The sequence below is a fragment of the Podarcis pityusensis genome, assembly GCF_964106645.2.
Source record: "Podarcis pityusensis genome assembly, chromosome: 2".
Taxonomy (NCBI): Eukaryota; Metazoa; Chordata; class Lepidosauria; order Squamata; family Lacertidae; genus Podarcis; species Podarcis pityusensis.
This window is the reverse complement of record NC_138029.1, coordinates 112,101,247-112,113,586: the sequence shown is the minus strand read 5'-3', so window position 1 is coordinate 112,113,586 and position 12,340 is coordinate 112,101,247. Positions and strand designations below refer to the sequence as shown.

Below are 12,340 nucleotides of genomic sequence, written 5' to 3'. Positions count from 1 at the left end.
CATTCTGTGACTAAGCCGCTTCTGGCAAACCAGAGCAGCGCACGGAAACGCCGTTTACCTTCCCGCCGGAGCGGTACCTATTTATCTACTTGCACTTTGACGTGCTTTTGAACTGCTAGGTTGGCAGGAGCAGGGACCGAGCAACGGGCGCTCACACCGTCATGGGGATTCGAACCGCCGACCTTCTGATCGGCAAGTCCTAGGCTCTGTGGTTTAACCCACAGCGCCACCCGCATCCCTTGCAAGAGGTGCTAGGGAGACTTAAATGTGATTTGTGAAATCTGCCCCTTCCCAAATACAGGTTCGTTAACATATCCACCTTTCTGTCTTCTCCCTTTTCCTGCTCTCCAGGTTGGCGCTGAGCGAGGGAGATGGAGCCTGGTGCCCTGCAGGACCCGTCTACCCTAACGATGCGGAGTACTTGGAGATAGACCTGCGGCGGCTGCACTTCTTAACCTTGGTGGGCACGCAGGGTCGCCATGCGAGCGGTCACGGCAAAGAGTTTGCCCGCTCCTACCGGCTACACTATAGCCGGGACGGGCACCGCTGGATGCCTTGGCGGGACCGGTGGGGCAACGAGGTAAGCAAGGGGTGGAGCTAAAGTGAGTGCAGGTGAAGCCAGCCAATGGGAGGCGGGGAGGTGGGGCTAGCGGAAGGCGTGGCATTCACCGCTCGTGTGATCAAATGTTAGGCTAAGTTGCAATGTCATCGCTTAAAGAAATATTAGTGGACGGCTACAAAATGTGGAATCGCATATATGGGGTAAATTTGTATGATGGCGTAAATTTGGTGAATTTCAGAGGCTTTATTATGGCAGAGGCTTTATTATTCATTAGGGATGCGGGTGGCGCTGTGGGTTAAACCACAGAGCTTAGAACTTGATGATCAGAAGGTCGGCGGTTCGAATCCCCGTGATGGGGTGAGCTCCCGTTGCTCGGTCCCTGCTCCTGCCAACCTAGCAGTTCGAAAGCACATCAAAGTGCAAGTAGATAAATAGGCACCGCTCCCGCGGGAAGGTAAACGGCGTTTCCGTGTGTTGCTCTGGTTCGCCAGAAGCGGCTTAGTCATGCTGGCCGCATGACCCGGAAGCTGTACGCCGGCTCCCTTGGCCAGTAAAGCGAGATGAGCACCGCAACCCCAGAGTCGGCCACGACTGGACCTAATGGTCAGGGGTCCCTTTACCTTTACCTATTATTCTGTATTTTTTAAAAAAATCTTTAGCAGGTAAAGATTTCATTTTTCAATGATCAAAATTAGATAGATTTTCATAAAATAATCTTAATTGCCAGGCAACCTTACTGTTGTTTCAGGGCAGAGTTTGAAACGTTTAGAGATGCACTTAAAGTTGTTGCCAAGGGAAGGGAGGTTCCAGGTGTTTGATGGGAATGGAGCAGGTTGTGTCAAAGGTTTTTATCTGGGCTTGCTTTCAAGGCTTACAGAGCCCTTTGGAAATCTGTAGCAAAGTCTTTTTCTTACTCAGGTGGAAAACCTGTTTCTGTTCTGCCCTGCTTCAGACTACAGGTGGAGTGTGCCTTTTCTCAGCAGATAGCACAGATGTTGGGAAAATGCCCGGGGGGGGGGCTGCAAGCCCCCGAAACTCTGAGCATCCTTCGGTATGCGCAGCTCTGGAAAAGGCACCTCCCTTTTCTTCTAGTGCGCTTCCTAGTGACATATACCAGCTGGTGTATGCACACTAATCTTCTGGCATAACACAGCAAGAAGAGTGAGACATCGTAGAGCTAATCTACTATTTAGTGACACACTATGTACAGACAAGGGACGCGGGTGGTGCTGTGGGATAAACCACAGAGCCTAGGACTTGCCGGTCAGAAGGTCGGCGGTTAGAATCCCCACGACGGGGTGAGCTCCCATTGCTCGGTCCCTGCTCCTGCCCACCTAGCAGTTCGAAAGCACGTCAAAGTGGAAGTAGATAAATAGGTGCCGCTCCGGAGGGAAGGTAAACAGCGTTTCTGTCCGCTGCTCTGGTTCGCCAGAAGCGGCTTAGTCATGCTGGCCACATGACCCGGAAGCTGGACGCCAGCTCCCTCGGCCAATAAAGCGAGATGAGCACCGCAACCCCAGAGTCGGCCACGACTAGACCTAATGGTCAGGGTCCCTTTACCTTTACCTTTATGTACAGACAAAGCATAATGGCGTCCGTTCTCTCCAGCTCCAAGAGAACAATAAGAAATAAATAAAAGTGAAAGTACAGTGTAATAGTACCTGCAGCAGAAGAGATAAGACTCTCTTCCTTTCCCAGGAGGAGTGAAATTGCTAACATCAGGTGTGGTGTTGCTGCTTACTTCACCCCCCCCCATCAGTTGCATCGCTGGAATTCGAGGGGGCAAGGTGAGACAGTGGTGCACGGTTGTCCCTGTGCAAACACACCTGCAGAGCCAATCTGGCCCTCCTGCTGGTGTGTTTGCACTGCACCAACCTCACCTCTGCCTTGCCCCTACCTCTCCGCCTCCTGGTAGGGAGAAGCGATCCAACTGACTGGAGCTCAGTTGAGCTGCAACGTCTCACCTACGCTGCCCGCTACTGAGAAAGGTGTATTTCATCATGGGAACCCCCACTCCACCTGCATTCCGGAGGGGGACAGGACTAGAAACCAGTTTTGCAGCCAGCCTCTCCACAAAAAGGGAATCCTGCACATGTGAAGACAGCATGTCAGGGAGAAGGCTGGGCAAGAACCGTTCTTGATGACCTGTAGTTTTCTGTTTAGATGGAGTTTTTCGCTCTCTGAAGTGGGAGAGCCCAGAAACAGGTTTACATCTCTTTGAGGACTGGCTCTGTGTCTAATACAGTGGTACCTCGGGTTACATACGCTTTAGGTTACATACGCTTCAGGTTACAGACTCCGCTAACCCAGAAATAGTGCTTCAGGTTAAGAACTTTGCTTCAGGATGAGGACAGAAATTGTGCTCCGGCGGCACGGCAGCAGCGGGAGGCCCCATTAGCTAAAGTGGTACTTCAGGTTAAGAACAGTTTCAGGTTAAGTATGGACCTCCGGAACGAATTAAGTACTTAACCCGAGAGAGGACCTTTCCTAGTATGGTAGGCCGATCTTTTTGCTTATGCACTACTTCCCAGTTATAGTCCTGACAATGCACTGTGCGCTGCCTAAACCAGAGATGGCTAGTGTGACTCCCTCCAGTTGTTTCTGGACTACAGTGGTGCCTCGGGTTAAGTACTTAATTCGTTCCGGAGGTCTGTTCTTAACCTGAAACTGTTCTTAACCTGAAGCACCACTTTAGCTAATGGGGCCTCCTGCTGCCGCTGCGCCGCTGGAGCCCGATTTCTGTTCTCTCCCTGAAGCAAAGTTCTTAACCCAAGGTAATATTTCTGGGTTAGCAGAGTCTGTAACCTGAAGCGTTTGTAACCTGAAGCATATGTAACCTGAGATACCACTGTATAGCTTTTGTCATCCCTGATGGATTGGGCTGATGGAAGTCTGAGTTCAGCAGCACCCGGAAGGCCACAGGTTGTCCATCTCTGGCTTTAAAAACTCCACCAATGTCTTTACTCAAATGCCAGAGCTCAGAATTGCCATTGCCTGCGCAGGTTCCCAAGCAATGACAGAAAACTAACTTCCTGCCCCTTAGGTGATTTCGGGTAATGAAAATACAGAAGAAGTGGTGCTGAAGGACCTGGGGCCCCCGGTTATTGCCCGTTACGTCCGCTTCTACCCACGTGCGGACCGAGTCATGAGTGTCTGCCTGCGTGTGGAGCTCTATGGCTGCGTCTGGAAAGGTGAGCCAGCTGATTTATTTTGTCCTTGACGCAACAACACGGTCCAGCTCTTTTCCTGCACTCGCGTGCATATGCAGAGCCAGTGCGATGTGGTGGTTACAGCAACCTTCCCCAACCTTGAGTCCGCTAGATGTTTTCGGACTACAACTCCCATCATCCCAACCCTTTGACCGGGCTTCTGGGGCTGATGGGAGTTGTAGTTCAAGGGAAATTCCTGGACGGCATCAGGTTTGATGGTATTAGGTTAGATAGACCAACCGTCTGACTGAACAGAAGGCTCCTTCGTATGTTCCTGTTTTCCTCACCCCCTCTTGTGGTTTACTCCACATACCCAAAAGCCTTTGCTGCACGTGAAACTTGATCCTCCTGAGGCCTTTCATCAGCTTAAGGTCTTCTTCTGAATGTGTTTGTTTTCTTCCACCAGATGGACTTCAGTCGTACACGGCTCCTCTCGGCCAGGTCATGCCTCTAGTTCCAGAACCAGTCTACCTGAATGACTCCACTTACGATGGGCACAGCGTCAGCAAGTGAGTGAGTGAACATCCCTGCCCCCCTGTTGTTGAATTCTGTGCTTGGGTGGCCCTAAAAGCACGGCAATCCCAGCCTGAAACTTCAGCTTCAAAGGGTGGGTTCAGATGACTAGGTTAGTCACATGACAGCTGCAGACATCACATGATGCGTCTGGTTATCTGAAGATTTCATCACCTGTCAGTTCACTGGGTTATGTTAGACCGACCAGCTTTCCCTCAGCCTGGTGGTCTTCAGATGTTTTTGACTACAACTCCCATCAGCCCTTACTAGCGTGGCCAATGGCCCGGGATTATGGAGTTGCACTTCAAAATGTGTTCAGACGTTTGGTTCATCTCCTGAGAAAACAGGAAGGGAACTTCTGTTTGGTCATCTTGTGAAAGGGGCTGCAAGCCGATTGTGTGACTCCACCCAAAGAGAGTTTCTCATTGTTTAATAGTTGTGGAGTTCAAACAGCCGGAAGCTCAGGGTGTCATCTGGAGCAAATCACATTCTTAGCCTGGGTTGCCTTTTTTATAAAACGGAGGTGAGATAGGACTATGACAGGATTTGTGCTGGGGAAAAATGCAGACATGAACAACAAGAACATTAACAGAAGGAGGGCCCAGCGTTAGGTGGGTGACCCATAGCGATAGATAACTGCATGAGAAAAAGGAAAGAAGAGGAGATAGGGGCTGAATGAGAGAAGAAAACTAAATAAAGGTGTCTAAAACTTATTAGCTTCATATTGGCCACCTGCCTTATTACACCTTCTGCCACACCAGCCAAATTCTGAAAATATTGAGGAACCTTCTAAACACTATAGCTGTGCTGCGGCAGCCAAGTTTTCTGTGTTCTTGATCTTGTAGTGTAGCTGTAGCATCGAAAGACCTGTAGCCATGAGGAAGGCACAGCTGTGTGGGTCTTTTCCATGGCATGGGGCCTTTTCTCTTCTACATAGCCAGCTTCACTTGTCCGGTTCTGGAGGAGCTTGAGTCTCACAGGGAAAGCAGGTAGCAAGTCAGAAACACATCAGAGGAGAGCGAGAGCATAGATAAGGACCTTGGGCAGCTCCAGGTAAACCATACTGGCTGAAGCATCTTCCTCTTGTTATCTGCTTTAGGATTATACCTTGGCCAGCAGGGTCCCCCTTGGAGCTGTCCGAGGTACCGTTCTCATCCGCTTTCTCCTTTGTGACTTGCCTTCCTGTGAGCCTGCCACAGAAGATGTTGTCTCAGCAGGGAGCTGGAGCCAACCAAAGCCTCCTGTAGGCTGCCAAGACCTGGAGCGCATTCAGCTCTGGAGGAACTGACTGGGCGGTTAAAAGAGCCCTTGCTTATTTTGCAGTCTTTGACTTCTGCAAGGCTGGGGAGCTGGAGACACTCAGGGGACTCGTTCTCTGATCAGAGGATGGTGGAAGGGCTGCTGTGTCTTCCAGCCAGCGAGGTGGGCTCCAGATAATTAAGCACTGACAGCTCCTTCCCTGCACCCAGGAAACAGGCTGAATCTTGTCTGTATCTTATATCTCCTCCTGCTAGATCCCTGTGTTGCTGATCATGGCATTGGCCATATGGTTGCAGGTCTTTAAATTCTATGTCAATATTTAGAACGAATACGTAGAAATGCACTCTCCTTCACACTAGTGCGACGTTTAAGGGGCGCCTTGGTTCGACCCAAGTGCCCAGTGTTTTCTTTCCCCCCTTAGTGACTCCCTTGCAACTCTATTCTATTCCATTCTAACCACAGCTTGCATTTTGGGGGCCTTGGCCAGCTGACCGATGGGGTGGTTGGCTTGGACGATTTCACCCACAACAAAGAGCTGCGCGTCTGGCCAGGGTACGACTACGTAGGCTGGAGGAACAGCTCTTTCCCCAAGGGCTTCGTCGAGATGGAGTTTGAGTTTGACCAGCTCAGAGCCTTCACTTACATGAAGGTAAGCGAGTGTCGTGGTTGGAGTCAGGTCAGCAACGAAAACAATAAGTCACCTGAGACCAGTGCAGTTAATTCTTGATTCGAGGAAGCAAAACTCAGCTCAGGCCTAGTGGTCTCAGCAACTCTTTCCAGGAGAGATCTTGCCCGATGAAGCAGTAGCCAGGACTGAAGGAGAGGGGAGCTGGTTGCAGTAGGGGGAGACACCCTATATTCTTCAGCACCCTGTCTCCACTCTGCTTCCTGGCTACTCTCCCCTCCAGCCTATGCTTCAGCCTCAGAGTCAGAGTCTGAACTGCTCTCTGCCGCAGCTTCTTCCTGTTCACTAAACCCTGTCACCTCTCCTGCTGCTGACATCTCCCCCTTCCAGTCTGCTCCCTCTTCTCCATCTAACCCCTCATCGTCATCTCACCAGCCTCCTTCTGTAGTTTTCAGATACACGCGCTTTCTAACCTGGCCTTTAACGCTTGAGAACTTTGTAATAGGAACCCACCTTCCTCCTGTGACAAATAAGGAAAACCTGTAGCAGAAGCAGCTTTTTAAGCTCTGCTCATTCCTTACAGGCGCTGAGATGCGCCCAACATGGGGGGGGGGGAAGCCTGATGTCACACGCATGATGTGCATCGTGTGTGTGACATCATGGGCATTGCGTGCTGCTTGCGTGATGACTTTTGTATCGGGAGAGGCCAAGCAGGTTTCCTTCTGATGCGACATTCTCACGCTGGTCTGCACGGCGTCTTCCCACACTTCGTGGCCCGGGACAGCTTCCCGCCAGGCCTCCTCTGTCCCCTCAAGATTGCAGGGGCTGAGCTCCTTCCTAACAAACATGGGTGTGTGTGTATGGCTGTAGAGGCCTCAGGCCCATAGTGTTGGCCCACCTGCTCACAGGGTTAGGGGAGGGTTGTGGTAGGCCTCTGAGACTCATGGCCCTGTGAGATCTCATGGGAGCCTCCCAGAGGCCTCGCATGACCCAGAGCCCTGTAAGCAAGGCGAAAGGCTTAGAAGTCTTTTTTGTGTGCAGGCAAAACCCCATGGGACACCCCAGAAAATCTCTCAAGAGGCTCCAAAGCCTGAAAAGTTAAGGGTCTCCCTTTCTATTTATTTATTCATGGTCTGTGTAAGCTTGCAATTGCGTGAGTTAAATGAGTGTTCGGTTTCGATCGACCTTTAGACGATGATGGGGATGGCAAGGGAATAAGCTTGCTTTGAAATTACCTCTCCTTTGTCACTGTGCCTCTAACCCTCTTCTTTTCCTCCCGCTGCCCCAATCCAACCTCCCCGCCCATCCCAGGTCCACTGCAACAACATGCACACGCACGGGGTGAGCGTCTTCCGGCAGGTGGACTGCCTCTTCAAGCGCAGTCTGGCCACGGCCTGGGAGCCCACGCCTGTCTCGCAACAACTCGCCGTGGACGTGAGGGATCCCAGCGCCCGCTCCCTCACGGTGGACCTGGGAGGGCGGCTCGGCAAGTTCGTCCAGTGCCACTTCCACTTTGCCGGCGAGTGGATGCTTTTCAGCGAAGTTGGCTTTCTCTCTGGTGAGTTGGGGTTGGTTGGCTGGGCGTAGAGCCATGCAGGTGGAGAGCAGAAGAGGCTGAGCGAGAGTTTGAACCCTTGTCTCCCAGGTCCCGGCCCAGCGCTCTAATTGCTATTCTACAATTGTTGTTACAGTTATTTGTCGTATCCACTCCTTTCGTCACTTGGTTATCCTTCGCATTTCCTTTTCCTTCCAGACGTTGTGGATGACCCCTCCTTCTCGGCCTCAAGTCGCCGCCCTCCAGTGATCGCTCTGCCTCACCCCTCAGGCCACGACGCTCCCATCTCACCGGCTCTGGGTTCTGCGCAGAACGAGAAAGCCAACATTGGCTCAAACCTCACGCTGCAAGGTGAGTAGCCCTCAAACCTGAGAGTAAAGCTACCTAAGGAATAATTTCACCCACCCTGAGCCCAAACTTCCACCTGTTTCAAAATGGCGGCGCTCGGAGGCCATGAATGGACTTTATTATTATTTTTCTCCGTTTCTTTTTAAGATCTGGAAAGTCAAGGGGAACCAAAATCAGGGCAGCCCATTGCAAAGGACGACAACAGCAACACCTCCATCCTGATTGGGTGCCTGGTGGCCATCATCCTTCTCCTATTGGTTGTCATCTTCCTCATCCTCTGGCGGCAATATTGGCAGAAGATCTTGGGGAAGGTAAGCTGGGCTGCATCACAGGAAGGATGATGAAATGGGTGGCCAAGGTTTCAATGGTCCCCAATTAAGGTGGTCTTACCGCTTTGGAGTGGGCAACTTAAATTTTAAATGCTTAAATGCTTAAGTGCATTTAAGACTTTGTTAACTCAGCCCAACTTTTGCTGGCTAAGACACATCTGATTGCATTGATTAGAAATAGAATCTTACTTTTAAATATACTGCTGTAAAGGTTTGTTTTTAAAGCATGTGGAATTAAGGATCGCTCCCCTGTTGAGGAGCCCACCCGCTGCGTCTCTGCATGACTCACTGATCAGGGTAGGGCCTCTCACTCAGTGGGGAAAGGTGGCTTTGGATGCAGTAGGGCGCCTCCAGTTAAAAGGATATTTTTCTCTGCCTGAGACCCTGGAGAGCCCCTTATACTCACATCAAACCTGCGGAGTAGGTTGGGCTGAGTGATAGTGCCTGCCCCAAAACCAGGCTGTTAACTTCATGGCCATGGCCAGGCTGTTAACTTCATGGCCATGGGGCTTTGTATGCTGGAGCCTTGTCCGGAATGACACTGGCTTTCTTAGGTCTACTGGGATTCTGGGGTGCACTTGTAGGGCACCCTTAAAAGGCTACAAGGGGCACTAGGCCTCCTGGGCCCAGCTAACAGCCTACCTGAATGGGAAACAGTTTCAGAATGTGCCCAGCGACTCCCCTACAACATGCAGAGGAAGATTGGTTATGGAGGGCACTGAGGACTGGCCACAGAGAGCCAATGAACATGATTGTCATTACAGTGGTACCTCGGGTTAAGAACCTAATTCATTCTGGAGGTCTGTTCTTAACCTGAAACTGTTCTTAACCTGAGGTACCACTTTAGCTAATGGGGCCCATCCTGCCGCCGCCGCCGTGCGATTTCTGTTCTCATCCTGAGATAAAGTTCTTAACCCGAGGTACTACTTCAGGGTTAGCGGAGTCTGTAATCTGAAGCATCTGTAACCCGAGGTACCACTGTATTTATTGAATGTATGACTGGGGGGGGGGAGTCTTTTGGGGCAGCTTGTCTGCCATTACCAATCTCCTCATAAAGTAACCTCTGATAAACTTCTGAGGGACCCAGCTTGGGATCCACCACTAGGTAGGCCGAGAGAGAGCCAACAGTTCTGGAATGATCTGAGGCGCAGGAGAATCTGTGGGGTTAAAGTCCAGGGTAGGGTCCAAAGACACAGAAAGTCAGCACCTTGCGGAAGCTCAACAAGTTTGGGTTGGGTCAGTGCTTGGTGAGTGGCTGCCTGGACAACACCATGACAGGAAGACAAGGTATAAATAAAGGGATGTCAAGACTCCCCTCAGTTTCTCAAAGGAGAAGTAGAATTGGGCGAATTAATGCCTTGAGGGCCTGAGCAATGTGAGGCTCGCACTTCTGTCATGGCCTCTCGAGCGACTGACACTTCCATGCCCCTTAGGCGCAACGTCGCATCTCGGACGACGACCTCACCGTCCACCTGTCGGCGCCAAGCGACACCATCGTCATCAACAACACGATGGGCTCCCACCGGCACTCGAACCGCTACGAGCGCATCCACTCGGGGGAGACGGAGTACCAGGAGCCCAACAGGGCCCGCATGAAACTGCCGGATCTGCCCCACAGCGCCGAGAACTCCGGTGAGGGGCCGGTTGTGGGATTCTGGGGAGGGCGGAGCTGAACTAAAACGGAGGGACGTTGTGGTTTTGCAGAAGAGAAGTCCGAAGCTGTTGAGGGGAGCAGCGAGCGAATGGTTGAACCGTTGGGAGAGGCTTTTGTAGGGGTGGCGTTAGACGGGAACGTCTGAGGGTCAGAGCAACCCAGATACCTCATGGGCACCTAGGTAAGTGGTCAGAGCTAGGGAGCACATAGAAAACCTAAGTTCCTCCACAGGATCTTCGTACCATTGGCCTATCTAGACCAGCATGGTCTACCCTGACCGGAAGTGGTTGCCTGGGGTTTCCGGTAATGTTTTTCTCCCAGTCCCCACTGGAGGGATTGAGCAGAAGCGACCTTCTGCATGCAGCGCAGGTGTCCAGCTACTGCGCTGTGGCTCTTTGCCCAGATCATTGGGCGATTCTTCCCTGCCTCTTTTCGCTTGTTCAAGTGAACATTCTTGTCCTTGGGGTGTTGAATTCTCAGCCCAGCACCAAATTCCACACTTCTGCGGTATGTTTGCAGAAAGCTCAGAGAGGACTCGGCTGTTGGGAGGTGTGGGAGATTGCTGCTCATCTCGCTTCGTGCTGAAAGGGACCACGGTTGCTTAGGAAGAATCTTGAGCTTCTGTCAAAAGCACCAAAGTCTCAGTAGGGAGGGGAAGGGCTGCACCTGAAGAGCAGAGTGCATGCTCCACAGTTTAGACAGGGGTCAGCAAACTTTTTCAGCAGGGGGCCCGTCCACTGTCCCTCAGACCTTGTGGGGGCTGGATTATATTTTTTGGGGGGAAATGAACCAATTCCTATGCCCCACAAATAACCCTGATTTGCATTTTAAATAAAAGCACACATTCTACTCATGTAAAAACTCCAGGCAGGCCCCACAAATAACCCAGAGATGCATTTTAAATAAAAGCACACATTCTACTCATGTAAAAACACGCTGATTCCCAGACTGTCCACAGGCCGGATTTGGAAGGCGATTGGGCCAGATCCAGCCCCCGGGCCTTAGTTTGCCTATCCATGGTTTAGGGAAGTTCTCCGGCGTCTCCAGATAGGGCGGTGAGAGACCCCCTGTTTGAAAGCCCAGGGGGTTGTTGCCCGTCAGCTTAGACAATACTGAGTCATATATCACTGGTGTAAATCTGGCTCCTACGAACACCTGGAAAACATGCAAACCAGGTGAAAGATTTCGTATTGACGAATAACCGTTTAACTAGTGAAGTGGTTGGCTCCAATCCTTTCAACTCGTTGGGGGTCCTAACCAACCACAGACGACGGTAAAAACAACGACAGCAACTAAAATTCCCCCCCCTCAATTTCCACCTCTTCTCTCAGTAAAGAGGTTGATTGTTCTGTGATGTTCCAGCCCTGCCTACCCGCTTGTTCCTGTTGTTCAAAGAATGTTGTTAAAACAGCATATATGTATGTATGTATATATGTATATGCATATATATATATATATATATATATATATATATATATATATATTGGGGGGGTGTGCAATTAGCCTCCAAGTAGAAGGAATGAGAGAAAAATGAATGTGGATTTGAACTGACCTAGCACAGTTCAAAAGTTCGAAAGCACATTAAACGTGCAAGTAGATAAATAGGTACCACTCCAGTAGGAAGGTAAACGGGGTTTCCGTGCGCTGCTCTGGTTCTCCAGAAGTGGCTTAGTCATGCTGGCCACATGACCTGGAAGCTGTACACCGGCTCCCTCAGCCAATAAAGCCAGATGAGCGTCGCAACCCCAGAGTCGGTCACGACTGGACCTAATGGACAGGGGTCCCTTTACCTTTACCTAGCACAGTGAAACTACTTATTTAACACTGTAGAATACTCAATAAAAGGGCCTGAAAAAAATTAATAGTGTTTTTTACCTGGCACCAAGAAGGTGTTAAATTCAAAATCAGGGGTGTCACCACCAAAAAGGCTCTCTCTCTCTTTGCTAGTCTGATGGGTGGTGGGACCCCGGGGAAGGGCCTTCAAGGCATCTCTTAATGTACACGTAAGCTGACCTGGGAAAAGCAAGTCCTCACAGTACTTGAGACCCAAACAGGTTTTTTTTTAATATATCTAGGAGGGTTGTAATGTATTTCTGTTTTTCCGAGTTATCGTTTTAGGTGCTCGCATATTGATTTATTGAATTTATATCTTACCAGGATTGCAAACAGAAACACAATTTGAGAGTGAAAACATTCTAAAATAGTCTTAAAACAATTACAGTTTAAAACATTGAAAAGCAGTTACCGTTAAAAACCTATTGAAACCACTTGCAGGTTGTTGTTGG

The 12,340-nt window shown here is 50.4% G+C and overlaps 1 protein-coding gene across 4 annotated transcripts in view; it reads left to right on the top strand.

Annotated features, from left to right (window-relative positions):
- DDR1 (discoidin domain receptor tyrosine kinase 1) overlaps positions 1–12,340 on the top strand; it is a 105,364-nt gene that overhangs the window by 75,123 nt on the left and 17,901 nt on the right. For all 4 annotated transcript variants that reach the window (XM_080991672.1, XM_080991671.1, XM_080991670.1 and 1 more), the window contains exons 4-11: positions 352–580; positions 3,606–3,753; positions 4,178–4,280; positions 6,007–6,193; positions 7,481–7,727; positions 7,923–8,075; positions 8,220–8,383; positions 9,835–10,033. In XM_080991672.1, coding sequence (XP_080847798.1) covers positions 352–580; positions 3,606–3,753; positions 4,178–4,280; positions 6,007–6,193; positions 7,481–7,727; positions 7,923–8,075; positions 8,220–8,383; positions 9,835–10,033 — 1,430 coding nt within the window. The remainder of the gene's footprint in view (positions 1–351; positions 581–3,605; positions 3,754–4,177; positions 4,281–6,006; positions 6,194–7,480; positions 7,728–7,922; positions 8,076–8,219; positions 8,384–9,834; positions 10,034–12,340) is intronic.